Source organism: Eucyclogobius newberryi, unplaced genomic scaffold, assembly GCF_026437365.1.
Source record: "Eucyclogobius newberryi isolate DKJ021-1_F unplaced genomic scaffold, fEucNew1.0.hap1 SCAF_4, whole genome shotgun sequence".
In the NCBI taxonomy this organism is placed as follows: Eukaryota; Metazoa; Chordata; class Actinopteri; order Gobiiformes; family Gobiidae; genus Eucyclogobius; species Eucyclogobius newberryi.
Genome location: NW_027316056.1, coordinates 21938532 through 21954335, shown reverse-complemented (window position 1 = coordinate 21954335; position 15804 = coordinate 21938532). Strand labels below are relative to the sequence as shown.

General features: G+C 47.2%; 1 protein-coding gene and 1 non-coding gene across 2 annotated transcripts; both read left to right on the top strand.

Moving 5' to 3' along the window:
- The first annotated feature begins 10782 nt into the window (after window positions 1-10782).
- trnar-ccg (transfer RNA arginine (anticodon CCG)) lies at window positions 10783-10855 on the top strand. The gene has a single exon. It is a non-coding gene; the product is annotated as a tRNA-Arg (tRNA).
- Window positions 10856-11621: 766 nt separating this feature from the next.
- LOC140378155 (UPF0450 protein C17orf58 homolog) lies at window positions 11622-15591 on the top strand. Its single transcript, XM_072463860.1, has 5 exons — window positions 11622-11715; window positions 12127-12777; window positions 13811-13897; window positions 14030-14221; window positions 14715-15591. Exons 1-5 carry the CDS (start codon window positions 11643-11645, stop codon window positions 14900-14902), a joined length of 1191 nt encoding a protein of 396 aa, XP_072319961.1. The 5' UTR covers window positions 11622-11642; the 3' UTR covers window positions 14903-15591.
- The last annotated feature ends 213 nt before the right edge of the window (window positions 15592-15804 follow it).

Here is a 15804-nt window from a genome sequence, read left to right as displayed (position 1 = left end):
GTGCCTCCTCACACGTGTTTGCCTCTGTGCCCTCTCACACGTGTCTGCCTCTGTGCCTCCTCACACGTGTTTGCCTCTGTGCCCTCTCACACGTGTCTGCCTCTGTGCCACGTGTCTGCCTCTGTGCCCCCTCACACGTGTCTGCCTCTGTGCCACGTGTCTGCCTCTGTGCCTCCTCACACGTGTCTGGCTCTGTGCTTCCTCACACGTGTCTACCTCTGTGCCCCCTCACACGTGTCTACCTCTGTGCCTCCTCACACGTTGTCTGCCTCTGTGCCTTCTCACACGTGTCTGCCTCTGTGCCACGTGTCTGCCTCTGTGCCACATGTCTGCCTCTGTGCCCCCTCACACGTGTCTGCCTCTGTGCCCCCTCACACGTGTCTGCCTCTGTGCCCCCTCACACGTGTCTGCCTCTGTGCCCTCATACGTGTCTGCCTCTGTGCCCCCTCACACATGTCTGCCACTGTGCCTCCTCACACGTGTCTGCCTCTGTGCCCTCTCACACTTGTCTGCCTCTGTGCCCTCTCACACGTGTCTGCCTCTGTGCCCTCTCACACGTGTCTGCCTCTGTGCCTCCTCACACGTGTCTTCCTCTGTGCCCTCATACGTGTCTGCCTCTGTGCCCCCTCACACGTGTCTGCCTCTGTGCCCCCTCACACGTGTCTGCCTCTGTGCCCTCTCACACTTGTCTGCCTCTGTGCCCCCTCACACGTGTCTGCCTCTGTGCCTCCTCACACGTGTCTGCCTCTGTGCCCCCTCACACGTGTCTGCCTCTGTGCCTCCTCACACGTGTCTGCCTCTGTGCCTCCTCACACGTGTCTGCCTCTGTGCCCTCTCACACTTGTCTGCCTCTGTGCCTCCTCACACGTGTCTGCCTCTGTGCCTCCTCACACGTGTCTGCCTCTGTGCCCTCTCACATGTGTCTGCCTCTGTGCCTCCTCATGCCTCCTCACACGTGTCTGCCTCTGTGCCTCCTCTTTCTCTCCTCTCTCCCTCTTCGCTTTTGTTTTGGTAACTTCCTGTGTGACCGGAAGTAACAGTGAAACTACTTGAGAGCAATAACATAGTTGATCAATGCTTGGGAGATTCAAAGAAAATATGCTAAGTAAAGTAAGCTACCGTCAACGATGAAAACATAGGTGGTTGTTGTTGTTGTTGTTGTTATTGTTGTACTTGTATGGCGGCTGGCTTTCTCAATTCAACTGGATGTTACACTCTTATTTTGTTGTTGTTGTTGTTGTTGTTTTATGGCGGTTGGCATCCGAGTGTTGCATTACCGCCAGACTTTATTCCTCAGCTCTTATTTTGAACCGCTCTTCTATGTGACGATCTAAAGCATATGCAAAAAGAATGTGTGTGCATTCTATTCCTTTCCGCTTTGATCCTTTGAAGACTTTTTTTTTTTTTACGGTATAGCATGAAACACATAATGAAGACGTACAGACGCACAACTGCAGTGGGTTGCGGTAAATGCTCCTTTCCAGTTGGCTGAAAGTAGTTTGTGTGTAATGCTCTTGGACCTTTTGTGATAAAAGTGGTCCGCAGAGATGAGCAGTCTTCTTCTTCTTCTATGGTGTTTTATGGCGGTTGCCAAGTGTTACATTACCGCCAGACTTTATTTATACTTTATTCCAGAGCTGACTCTTCTTTGGCGCTTCCGCCGTACAGCTTTATTCATTAGACTTTATTCTTTCTTCTTTAGACTTTCTTCTTTATTCTTTAGACTTATTCTCTAGACTTTATTCTTTAGACTTTAGAAGAAGACTTCTGCGTCTACTTGTGAGCCTAAATAAAGCTACCAAAAGGACCTCGTATCGTCTCGTCTTTCCGATCATCATTCCTGGCCTCCAGTAGTGCTCTGACAGGCACTCTCGAGCAGTGACTTCTACAAACCCAGAACTGGGCCCCAGAACTGGGCCCCAGCCGCGGCCCAGTTGCTGTTCGAGCCGTCGAGAAGTTTGGAGCGCTGTACCGGGCCACCGATGCTGAGGGTAGGCGGAGCGAGCTGTATACCCCCGGGCCGGTGCGTCCGAAGCCCACGCCCGCGCCACGCCGGTTGCCCGTGCCAACTCCCAGAGCCTTCCCGCAGTCTGAGTTCCAGCGCTAACAGCCTCCACCCCCTCCGGATTCCCTGTGGAGAGACGGGAGATGGCGGAGGAGAGTGGATCGGTGGTCGAAGACGTTCTGGACGGCGTGGAGGAGCAGCCTTTTCTGGCTGCACGTGCCCGGAAACGTAAAAAGTCCCTTAGCTCGTCCGAGGGTTCTGGGAATGAGCAGCAGGATGAGGCTGAAGCTATTGATATCCGGAGTGAGAGCAGAGACTGTAAGGTGATCATAAAGCTTGCACAGGATAGTGCATCCTTTAAGGAGTGGAAATCAGTGGCATTGTCAAAGAGCCTAACTGTAGCTGTGGGAGTGATCAAGAGTGCGAGTGTCCTTAGAGATGGCTCGCTGCTGGTCGTGTGCAAGGCCGCGGCTCAGCAACGGAAGGCGATTGGAACTAAACGTCTGGGTGGAAAGGACATTCTTGTGTCTGATGCTGAAAGAAACACGGTCAGAGGAGTTATCGTAGGTGTCCCTACGGCGACGTCTGTGGATGAAGTTAAGGAGAATTTGACTGGAGCTACGGTGGTGGACGCTAGGCGGTTGAAGGTGACCCGGTCTGGGGTAAGATGTGACAGCTTGTCGGTAATGGTAACACTTGAAGGGAGGTGCCTGCCTAGTAAGGTGTTCATTGGGTACATGTGCTATAGCGTCAGGCCATATGTTCCGCCGCCCCTGCGTTGCTTTAAGTGCCAGCGCTTTGGGCATATTGCAGCGGTCTGTAGAGGGAGGCAAAGGTGTGGTAAATGTGCAGGAGATCATGAGTATGGGAAGTGTGACGTGGGTGCAAAACTGAAGTGCTGTAACTGTGGGGAAGAACATAGCTCTGCCTACGGGGGATGCAGGTTTAGCAAAAGAGCTGCTGAGGTGCAGAAAATAAAGGTCTCTCAAGGTATATCCTATGCAGACGCAGTCAAGAAAGTTTCAAGTAACGAGTTTAGAGTAAATACAGAGAGAGGAGCCAGCGCTGCTCCCAGCCAGGGCGAAATGAGAAAGGCCAGCGTGGCTCCCAAGAAGTGTGAAGGTTTCAAGAGTGGAGGTCCCAAGTGTGCAGGTTCCAGAATTAATGAGAATACCCTGGTTGTGGATAGAGAGGATTTTGTACTCTTTATGGTGGATGTTGTAAACTGTGCTGCTCAGACTCAAAGCAGAACTGAAAGGATCAGGATCATTGCTAAAGCTACAGGGAGATTCCTTGGAACAAAGGAGCTTGATTGGGCAGATATAGAAAACAGGTTAAAGGCGCTAAATGGGAGTCGGAGTGATGGGGGTCTGCTTGTGGGGAGTCAGAGTGATCAGAGTGACGAGATGGGGGTGGGGGTGGTCTCCTGTCCTCGTCCAGTCTCGTAGACGCACGGCTACCAAGCGGCGACATCAGTGGACATATTAAAGCCTATAGAATGAAGCCTGAAGAATAAAGCTGTACGGTGGAAGCACCGAACGTCAAAGAAGGAGAGGAAGATGAAGAAGAGTCTCCCTGGAATAAAGCCGGTTGGTCTCTGAAACAACAACAACTATTCTAGTCACAAAGACATATCATGACCTCATGGGCTTTGTAACACCAAAGCAATGGAAGGAGTACTTTTACGGACTACGACAGAGTCTGAGGACTACGACAAAGTCTGAGGAATAAAGTCTGGCGGTAATGCAACACTTGGATGCCAACCGCCATAAAACAACAACAACAACAACAACAACAACAACAACAACAACAACAACAACAACAACAACTATTCTAGTCACAAAGACATATCATGACCTCATGGGCTTTGTAACACCAAAGCAATGGAAGGAGTACTTTTACGGACTACGACAGTCTGAGGACTACGAAAAGTCTGAGGAATAAAGTCTGGCGGTAATGCAACAATTGGATGCCAACCGCCATAAAACAACAACAACAACAACAACACGATGTTGTTGTTGTTGTTGTTGTTGTTGTTGTTTTATGGCGGCTTCTATTTACAGCAGTGAAGCGCCAATTCCGCGCTGTCACAAAGGCTGTGGGGGGCATGGATTGTTTTAATATCTCCTAAGGGGGGTGCACCAGAAAAAAGTTTGATACACAACAACAACAAACCCTAAATCCAGAGCTTATCAAACATATTAGCAGGGGTGGGCAATTATTGTCCTCCGAGGGCCATATTCGAATCCAGGCAAGTAGCGGAGGGCAGGCCCGCGATTCGTGTGAAAAAAAATATTTAAAAAAAAAAAAATATATACATATATATATATATATATATATATATATATATATATATATATATATATATATATATATAAGATAAGATAAGATAAGATATTCCTTTATTGTCCCACATGGGGAAATTTCATTGGTGCAACGCAGGTAGATACAGAGGTAGATACAGAAGAACAGATCACTTATAGGAAGTCTGAAAAACACTTTCAGTAGAAGATCTCCTATAAATAAATAAAAACTCCCATAGACAAATAAATAAATAAATACATAAACACCATTGCATGTGATCACAACAGTAATTGCACATGAATATGTGTCACGACAGCACATAGATTGCACATGAATTTCACAGTAATTGCACATGAATTGCACATGAATTCCAACAGCAATTCCAAATATGACAGAATTGCACATCAGTATTAGGTTAGGTCAGTATTGCGAGTGTTCAGTACTAACAGTTTTTGTTATAAAGTCTGACAGCAGCAGGAAGGAAAGACCTGCGGAACCTCTCCTTCACACAGCGAGGGTGGATCAGTCTCTCACTGAAGCTGCTCTCCAGAGCGGAGAGAGTGTCCTGCAGGGGGTGACACTCATGGTCCAGCATGGATGTGAATCTAGCCAGGACCCTCCTGTCCCCCACCTCCTGCACCGAGTCCAGAGCACAGCCCAGGACGGAGCTGGACATCTTGATGACTTTGTCCAGCCTCTTCCTCTCCCTCTCTGTGATGCTGCTGCTCCAGCAGGCCACACCATACAGGAGGGCTGATGCCACCACAGAGTCGTAGAAGGTCTTCAGGAGTGGCCCTGTCACTCCAAAAGACCTGAGTCTCCTCAGGAGGTAGAGCCGACTCTGGCTCTTCCTGTACAGTGCGTCTGTGTTATGAGTCCAGTCCAGTTTGTGGTTCAGATGAACACCCAGGTACTTGTATGAGTCCACTCTCTCAATGTCCCTGGATGTTCACTGGTGAGGGGGGAGTGGGGTGACGTCTGCGGAAATCCACCACCATCTCCTTGGTCTTCCCCGCGTTGATGAGGAGGTGGTTCCGCTGACACCAGTCCACAAAGTCCTGCGCCAGTCCCCTGTACTCCGCATCATCATCGTCCGTGATGAGTCCGATGATGGCAGAGTCATCAGAGAACTTCTGCAGGACACAGCTGTCCGTGTCGTGTCTGAAGTCTGCAGTGTAAAGGGTGAAGAGAAAGGGCGCGAGGACAGTGCCCTGGGGCGCCCCCACACTGAAAGTCCGAGTGTCAGACACACAGTCCCGGGCTCTCACAAACTGGGGTCGGTCTGTGAGGTAGTCCAGGATCCACTCTGCCAGGTCATACTCCACACCAGCCGTCTCCAGCTTGTCCCTCAGGAGCAGCGGCTGGATGGTGTTGAAGGCGCTGGAAAGATCGAAGAACAGAATCCTCACAGAGCTGCCAGGCTTTTCCAGGTGAGAGAGAGAGCGGTGCAGCAGGGAGATGACGGCGTCCTCCACTCCGATGCCAGGCCGATATGCAAACTGCAGCGGGTCCATGGCTGAGCTCACGGTGGAGCGGAGGTGGTCCAGGACTAGCCGCACCAGTGTCTTCATCAGGTGGGACGTGAGAGCCCCTGGCCTGAAGCTGTTGAGGTCTTTGGGGCGCGGTGTCTTAGGCACAGGTACCAGACAGGAGGTCTTCCAGACCTGTGGTACCACCCTCAGCTTCAGGCTCATGTTGAAGACATGCTCCATAACTCCACACAGTTCATCTGCGCAGGACTTAAGGAGCCTGGGGCTGATGCCATCAGGTCCTGCTGCCTTCCTCACTTTAATCCTCTTCAGCTCACTCCTCACCTGTGCTGCTGTGACAGTCAGTGGTTGGCAGGGGGACCGTGTGCTGGGGGGATGGGTGAGTCCAGGTGAAGTGGGGAGCTGATGGTCCGGGGCAGATAAGCGAAGAGGAACAGATGCAGGGCATTGTCCAGCTGTGGAAGAGGGAGCATGCAGCTGTGCAGGGGGAGGGGCGGGTGACCGATCAAACCTCAAGAAGTGAGCATTTAAATCATTCACCCACTGTAGATCCCCCTCTGTCTGGGCAGGGGGGATTTTGAAGCCCGAGATGGTCTTCATGCTCCTCCACACTCCCTGAATGTTCTTTTGCTGCAGCTGCTCCTCCATCCTCCTCTTGTAGCCGGCCTCAGCCTGCCTGATCTTCCTCCTCAGCTCCTTCTGCACAGTCCTCAGCTCCTCCTTGTTCCCTGACCTGAAGGCTCTCTTCTTCTCCTTCAGCAGAGCCTTCAGTTCACGGTTAATCCATGGCTTGTTGTTTGGAAAACACCGCACCGTCCGGGAGGGAACAATGTTCTCAAAACAGAAGTTGATGTAGTCCGTGATGCACTCTGTGATGGTGTTGATGTCCTCCCCATGTGGGTCATAAAGCTCAGTCCAGACAGTGGTGCTGAATCAGTCCCTCAGAGCCTCCTCGCTCTCAGCAGACCACATCCTCACCTCACGGGACACCACAGGCTGCCTGCGCACGATGGGTTCATACACAGGCCTCAGATGTACAAGGTTGTGGTCCGAGCTGCCCAGGGGAGGGAGGGGGGAAGAAGAATAAGCCTCCTTGGTGTTGGCAAAAAACAAGTCCAATGTTCTATTCTCTCTGGTGGGGCAGGTAACATACTGGGTGTATGTTGGTAGAACAGAAGAGGGAGAAGCGTGGTTAAAGTCACCAGAGATGAGGAAGAGAGCCTGTGGATGCCGTGTTTGCAGCCTACAAGTGCAGGAGAGCAGTGCTTCACAAGCATTTTCAGCATTGGCAGCCGGGGCCACATAGACTGCGATCAAAATCACATGTGAGAACTCCCGGGGCAGATAATATGGCCTCATGCCAATAGCCAATAGTTCAATATCCTTGTTACATAGCTGCTCCCTCACTGTGCAGTGTTCGGGTTTGGACCAGCTCGTGTTCACATACACCGCCAGACCTCCACCTCTTTTCTTCAAGCATTCTTTCGTTCTGTCCGCCCGCAGCAGATGAAAATTGTCCAAACCTACAATAGAGTCTGGCATTTCTGCTGTTAACCAGGTCTCTGTGAAAATCAAGACGCTGCTGTCCCTATAAATCCTCTGGGACCGCATGAGGCTCGCTATTTCCGTCATTTTATTTTGAAGGGACCTCACGTTACCCATGACTACGGCGGGAACCGACTTCCTGTTTGTCCCTCTCTTCTCTCGGAGTTTACGTCCAGCCCGTCTGCCTCGTTGCGTTTTCCTTAGGATGTCCGCCGGGATAACGTGACGATCTCCGGGTAAGACGACTGTTCTCCTCAGTTTCATTAGTTCCTATCTTCCTATCATATCATATAATATATGTGTATATATATATATATATATATATGTGTATATATATAATATATATATATATATATATATACATATATTATATAATAAAATATGTCAAAATATGTCAAATGTTGGTTATTGAATCGTATTTAATATGTCATGTCATCTTTATTAAGGATACAAGTGCAGACAGATATTAGAAACAGTTAAAAAATAGAAACTAAAATATTTTCTAGGGGCCAGATTAAAACATGCCGAGGGCCACATCTTGCCACTGGGGCCACAAATGCCCAGGTCTGGCCTAAGGGCAAAACATTTTTTTTATTGTTTTTGAATATTACTTGGCATGTTTGGTGGGCCGGATTATAAAGACAAACGGGCCGTATGTGACCCGCGGGCCGTAGTTTGCCCAGGTCTCTATTATGGTATAAGATAAGATAAGATAATCCTTTATTGTCACACATAGGGAAATTTCATTGGTGCAATGCAGGTAGATACAGAGGTAGATACAGACGAAAAGAACAGATAACTTATAGGAAGTTTGAAAAACACTTTCAGTAGAAGATCTCCTATAAACAAAAACTCCCATAGACAAAACCCAACAAGGGATGGAGGGGAAAAAATAATAAAGATAAAAATAAATAAATACCATTGCATATGATCACGACAGTAATTGCACATGACGGCACATGGATTGCAGATGAATTTCACAGTAATTGCACATGAATCACGACAGTAATTGCACATATGGCGGAATTGCACATGGTTAGGTCAGTATTGCGAGTCTGACAGCAACAGGAAGGAAAGACCTGTGAAACCTCTCCTTCACACAGCGAGGGTGGATCAGTTTGTCACTGAAGCTGCTCTCCAGAGCGGACAGAGTGTCCTGCAGAGGGTGAAACTCATGGTCCAGCATAGATGTGAATCTAGCCAGGACCCTTCTGTCCCCCACCTCCTGCACCGAGTCCAGAGCATAACCCAGGACAGAGCTGGACTTCTTGATGACTTTGTCTAGCCTCTTCCTCTCCCTCTCTGTGATGCTGCTGCTCCAGCAGGCCACACCGTACAGGAGGGCTGATGCCACCACAGAGTCGTAGAAGGTCTTCAGGAGTGGCCCTGTCACTCCAAAAGACCTGACTCTGGCTCTTCCTGTACAGTGCTTCTGTGTTATGAGTCCAGTCCAGTTTGTGGTTCAGATGAACACCCAGGTACTTGTATGAGTCCACTCTCTCAATGTCCCTGGATGTTCACTGGTGAGGGGGGAGTGGGGTGACGTCTGCGGAAATCCACCACCATCTCCTTGGTCTTCCCCGCGTTGATGAGGAGGTGGTTCCGCTGACACCAGTCCACAAAGTCCTGCGCCAGTCCCCTGTACTCCGCATCATCATCGTCCGTGATGAGTCCGATGATGGCAGAGTCATCAGAGAACTTCTGCAGGACACAGCTGTCCGTGTCGTGTCTGAAGTCTGCAGTGTAAAGGGTGAAGAGAAAGGGCGCGAGGACAGTGCCCTGGGGCGCCCCCACACTGAAGGTCCGAGTGTCAGACACACAGTCCCGGGCTCTCACAAACTGGGGTCGGTCTGTGAGGTAGTCCAGGATCCACTCTGCCAGGTCATACTCCACACCAGCCGTCTCCAGCTTGTCCCTCAGGAGCAGCGGCTGGATGGTGTTGAAGGCGCTGGAAAGATCGAAGAACAGAATCCTCACAGAGCTGCCAGGCTTTTCCAGGTGAGAGAGAGCGGTGCAGCAGGGAGATGACGGCGTCCTCCACTCCGATGCCAGGCCGATATGCAAACTGCAGCGGGTCCATGGCTGAGCTCACGGTGGAGCGGAGGTGGTCCAGGACCAGCCGCTCCAGTGTCTTCATCAGGTGGGACGTGAGAGCCACCGGCCTGAAGCTGTTGAAGTCTTTGGCGTGCGGTGTCTTGGGCACAGGTACCAGACAGGAGGTCTTCAGACCTGTGGTACCACCCTCAGCTTCAGGCTCATGTTGAAGACATGCTCCATAACTCCACACAGTTCATCTGCGCAGGACTTAAGGAGCCTGGGGCTGATGCCATCAGGTCCTGCTGCCTTCCTCACTTTAATCCTCTTCAGCTCACTCCTCACCTGTGCTGCTGTGACAGTCAGTGGTTGGCAGGGGGACTGTTTGCTGGGGGGATGGGTGAGTCCAGGCGAAGTGGGGAGCTGATGGTCCGGGGCAGATAAGCGAAGAGGAACAGATGCAGGGCATTGTCCAGCTGTGGAAGAGGGGGAGGGGCCGGTGACCGATCAAATCTCAAGAAGTGAGCATTTAAATCATTCACCCACTGTAGAGGTACAATGTATACCATTTGTACAATGTATATCATTGTACCATATAATGGTATGTTTGAGGAATAATGCAGGTCTGTCAGGATTTTTTGATTACAAATTATATTTGCCTTAAAACATTGTGCTGGTCTATTCCTGGGTTTTAGGTGAATGATTCCACCCTGGACTCCTCATAACCCATTCATATTTTATTCAGAATTACACTGTTTGTACACACTATATGGACACACGTATTTCAATTATTCTATTTACTTACTTACTACTAACACCTATTTTCTAAAGTTAACTTATATTTTTTCAAGATGGATTTTTCACATTAGCACACATTTATTTTATTTTTTCAAGTCTCATGGGTTTAATCACGGAAGCATGTCTAATTATTCTGATTAGTTTGCACGAGTTCTTGAGTTGAATATCACAGTCAGATCATGGCAGCTGAGACTGGATAGTTGTCATAGGGAGACGACTCTAGTGCTCTAGTTACAGCGTTGAATTCCCAGTGAAATGTCGCGAGACAGAAAGGCTCGCGTTGCATTGGTGTTGGATCTGAGTTGGTGGCCATGGTTGGTGGGTGCATGTGGGTGGCATGTGGGTGGCATGTGGGTGGCATGTGGGTGGCATGTGGGTGGCATGTGGGTGGCATGTGGGTGGCATGTGGGTGGCATGTGGGTGGCATGTGGGTGGCATGTGGGTGGCATGGTTGGTGCCGCTGTGGACGCCTTAATGCCACGTTCATACTAAACTCATGCTTTGTATTTTGTGGCGATCCCTGCCTCAAGTGAAGCACCGATCACGGCCGAGACATGTGCAGTGAGCGATTTTTATGACGTATTTCCGCCTGTAAAGCGACGTAATGACCCAGTGGCCTAATGGATAAGGCATCAGCCTCCGGAGCTGGGGATTGTGGGTTCGAGTCCCATCTGGGTCGTGTTTAACTTTCTTTTAGGAGGTCAAGCGTCTGGCCTGAACCACGCGACTGTTTAAACAGCAGCGCAGTATCTTTAAAGCGCCACTTCACCGAGTATTCATGCAGTTCATCCCCTATGTTCATCCCTTATGCACCTTTAAGACTCCAGTAGGGAAGGCGACACAGTTTGAGATAATGTCCAGTATAGACACCCAAAGAGATATATTTGTTTGGAGCAGCTGAATTTGCTTTTTTTTTATTTCCACTTGTTTACTCTCCCGTTAATAAAACATTGTCACCTTTATTCTTGCAGCTTTGGGTAAAACGGGGTACATTGAGTTGAAGTACAGGTGCATAATGCTTAAGGTGTGGACAAAATAATGTGTGGACGATTCTAAAACCAGTGAGGTGAGGTTTTCTTATTATAGCCTACTGCTTCTGGCTATATTTAAAAATGTCACGGGAAACCATAAAGTATCTCTGAATGGCCACTAGACGGCAGTAAAGTCTGTTTTAGTTCCACTTTAGAACCAACTTTGTGCAACATTTGAAAAAGCAAGAAAATAAATATCGAGTGAGATTGTTAAAGACAATAAAAGTGTTGAAATCTAACCTATTTTTAAGTGGGCCGCCAATAAACACGTTTTTACAGTTGCATCTGGTTTGAAGTCGTAGTATTTATGAATGAATGGAATGCCATAGTTGCGTGAACGTAGCCACGCCCATCTTCACATCCATTCAGTATAAAGTCAGAGGAGGCTCGTGCTCCAGCAGCAGACGTGAATAAGCTGCACATGCACCAGACACAATGGCAAGGATTTTTGTCTTTCTCCTACTTCAGGCTTTTCCTTGTTTTAACTCGGAGGAGCATGGAATTAATGGTAAGTAGTTCATTGACAGTCATTTTGTGATCTATTTTGTGTATTCACATATATAAATAGAGCTTCTTTGGTGTTACCACAAGCAATATCTATTATATTTATGTAGATTGATTTCTTTTCTGCCTCTGTGAAGCACTTTGTGATCTGTGACCGTGAAAATAAACAAACGTTGGAATTTAAATATTGGAAATGATTGTAATATTGAATGATTTTAATAACACGTCGGTTTTATATAGTGATTTTCAGGGTAATTTAAAGCTGCTTACATTGTTAGTACTTAGAACAAGAAAAAGACAAGCAATGATTAGTGCTGGTTGGAAAGGGTGAGTTTTGAAGAGTTTAGGGAAACTTCCAGTCATCAAAGGAAGGATGTGTGCAATACTTCATGAATTATATTTGTTTGTTTCATAGAGCTGTACACCATGGTTGACAAGGGTCCGAGCAGCTTTGTGGAGGGAGCTCCGAGCAACCAAAGCAGGCTGATGGTCAAGGAGTCGTCCTTACCCATGAATGAGCTTTTAGAGAAGAACAGCCGAACTAGTGAGTCCAAGTTCACTTTGCATCCTCTGCCTTCTGCTGTGTGGCCCAAACACAGCGACCTGGTTCCCCTGTCCCGCCAGCATAACCTCCACAATAAGAGCAAGAAGGGTTTAAAGACTGATCGCCTGGTTGAGCACAACAGTGAGAAGACTAGAGAGAGTGCAGGTCTGCTCCCAAAAATCCCACAAGTAGGATCGACAGCTCCTTTCAGCAATAAAACGGCACCAAAATCCAACCAGGACCTTCTCTCCAGCGCCAGTCCATCCCAGGTCAGCGAGCATGAGGTGCATCATCCCAACAGCAGAGCCAGAGCGCCTCCTCCACCTCCTCACTCCGAACCTCCAGCCAGTGTCCCGCGCAGAGACCCCCTGAACCGTAGAACCATGGACCCGGAGGAGAACCGACCGGGAAAGTCCAGTATATACCAGTCAGGAATCGTGACCCGAAACAGCAGCCGCCCCTCTGTGCTGTACAACCGCCGCTCCTCCAGCCTCCTCTACCACTTTGATGTTCTCAGAAGAGGTATTGACTAAACTGACACTTAAATCAATGTGTACATGGATATTTATACATCATTTACTGTATTAGAGCCTGGGTGAAACAAAACTTTATTAATGTCACAGTAAAGCGCTTTGGCAGCTCTTAATCAGAAGTGGGTAGTACATTCACTTCATTACTTTTTGAAGAATAAAGGTTTTCGAGCAGCATACTTTTGCTCCTATTTGAGTCACATATTTGAAAGTGTAATGGTACTCTTTCTAAAGTCAAAGTTGTGGTTACTCTTTCCACTGTGATTAAGTCTAGAGGAGATAAAAGCATCACGTTAACATTAACATTAAATTATTTGAACGCACCGCTCCTTTATATAAGATGTAGTTTTTGTCATTTTTGTGGTCTACCCTTTGACAAATACCACATTTTGAGCATTCATCATTTTTTGTCCTTCCAACTACATCAACTTTAAATCATAAATCAGTTGTTACGTCCAGACAGTTACTCTCACTTGCGTAGTACTTCCCCCCAAGTACTTTATACTTTCTTGGACCACCACTTTGTCATATTGTTTTTGAAGAAACATTGCCCTTGCTTGAGCACAAATTTTGGCTACTCCACCTACTTCTGCTCTTAATACATGAGGTGTAAGTAATGTGTATAAATATTACCGAACTAGAACACTACACGGTATACCAAAGCTAGATCAAGATTCTAAAGACATGGTACAGTTTATTACCCCAATATTCAAAGCACAATCACACGCATAGTTAGTCTCAGCTTGGTGGAAGTTAGTCATCCTCAAAAGGATAGCCATGTTTTTAGTCAACCAACAACCTCAATGATGGCAATCGAAAGCCATGCAGTGAATATTTTAAATGGGCAATTAAGATGTTAAGCATTCCCCACTTAGCTCCCCCCTAATAACCCCACAATATGGAATGCACCGCCCGGGTTTTCTATAATGACAACCTTGTCTTTAGAAATGACAGTAAAATGAGGGCCTGGCTCCGCGGTGAGGCCCAGCAGACAGTCTTCACTTTACTCTCTTTGTCTCCTGTAGAATCGGACTTCACGCATGACGCCTTCTGCCTGAGCGAGTGCAGGAAGGAGAGGGACGAGCGTGAACACTACTGCTACAGCGAGTTTGGTACGTGCCAAAGCATGTAAATATACACGCATAAAAATGACAAAAATACAGTTTGTGCAAATGGCTCTTGTTGATTTCAATGCGGGGCCCCCTATGAGTGAATTAACACGACAACTGTTCGCCCTGTCACAGCCATCAACGGGATCGTACACGACATCGATGTGTTGCGTAAAGGAGTCCGTCTGATCACACTGATGGTGACCAGTGACGGCTTCTACAAGATGAGTCGCCTGTACGTGACCCCCGACAGCTTCTTCTTCAAAGTCCGCCTTCTGGTTGTGGACACGTTCAAGTGCAGCAAACCCTGTCCGGACATCAAACTTGGTGAGCGCGCTGCATATTATTGACCCGGTGTAATGACGTGAGCCGCCTTTCAAGTTTGCCTGGGGATTTCTTGTTTCGAGTGCTGATATACTTTGAAGTACAATATATTAGTTAAGAAATTATTCAGATTAAACAACATTACCAGAGACCACTGTATGCCACACACAGGATACACAAGCTACTTTGGCGGTTAGTGTTTATAAATAGTCATGGAATTGATTTGACCCTCAGTTGATGACTCCTTATGAATGTTCAGAATGATCAAAACTGCCAAGAAAAGGCTCATACAATAAATATTGAGAAAAAATATATATTGTTAATTTATTGAACGTCAATATAATAATTATTGGGACAAGCCGAGGCGTTGACACAACCCAGAGGTCTGAAGGGGGGATTCTGTCAGGAAAGAAAAGAGGATTTCAACTGTCTTGGTCTTTCCAAGAGGCTTTGATAAATACACACCTTTCACACTTTATCCCATTGTTCTTTATAGGGACCAGATACATCATCATGGGTCAGATTTATCACCGGCGGCGCCATCTTCCCTCTGACCTGTTGGCTCTTGTTGGGGGTAAACTCAAGCCCGGAGACGGTCTGCTACGAAGCAACAACTACATCAAGAGATTCAACAAACGGAGACATCAGAAAGCTGTGGACGCCACCCGCTCCAGGTGTAGGTGAACTAAACAGACTGTTGCCCTTCGCTGTGGGCCAGAGACTCTGAAGCTAACAGGACTGTTCATAACTAGACCTACTAGAAGGAGAGATAGAAGGAAAATACATGGCTTTATTAAGGACAACTGTTATATTACCATGTACCTTTTTATTTGTCTATTTTGTCTATTAGCTGCCTAGGCCAAAATGAAGAGGAGTTCCTCAAGGATGAAAGCTTGGCCCACTACTATTTTTAGAATTGATTTTATTTAATTGTTTTATTATTCATGGCTGGTACATGAAAGCTACCCATACTGCCCTATTTTACACATACAGACAAAACTCATAATAACTTCAATTATATATAGGCCTATATTTTCTCTAAGTGTCCTCAAAAGTTTCCATAACTTCTTAGTATCAGGTCATTGGTGGGAAAAGATGGCTTGTTTTCATGTCGAAGAAACGGTTTAGTTAAAAGGATGGGCGTATTACGTTATTAATGTCTTCACATATTAAGAAAGCATGGAACTTCAAACAAGGCCTTGCTAAATAACAAAAGGGAGTAAGTTATTTATGAGTGGACTAAGCCATAAATGAAATCTGATCCGAGTGGGGGGATTTTGTTGCGCACATCCAAGTCACAAAATGTCGACATGGTCAAACCAGAAATGGTGTAAAAAGAATATTGTATAATCTGTTATTACGACGAGTGTAGTTGGAGCTTAAATGGGAGCGATTTGCACTGTTTTATATGTTTCTCAAAATAAAATGTTTTTGCTCTTTTGTAAATCATTTGCCATCTACCAGGATTATCTGCAGCGAGAATCATTATCATTCCTCAACTTTCTATGAGATGAGCTGCTGTGACACGTCAATTACACTGTAACTACTATAAGCTCGGCTCGCATATAGGGAAAAGATTTTTGAGT

Bases quoted from the DNA above. Each gene is read 5' to 3' on its own strand.
- LOC140378155 (XM_072463860.1), top strand. From the start codon at position 11,643: ATGGCAAGGATTTTTGTCTTTCTCCTACTTCAGGCTTTTCCTTGTTTT. The intron at 12,778-13,810 runs GTATTGACTAAA...TGTCTCCTGTAG, and splicing joins CTTTGATGTTCTCAGAAGAG to AATCGGACTTCACGCATGAC. The intron at 13,898-14,029 runs GTACGTGCCAAA...GCCCTGTCACAG, and splicing joins CTACTGCTACAGCGAGTTTG to CCATCAACGGGATCGTACAC.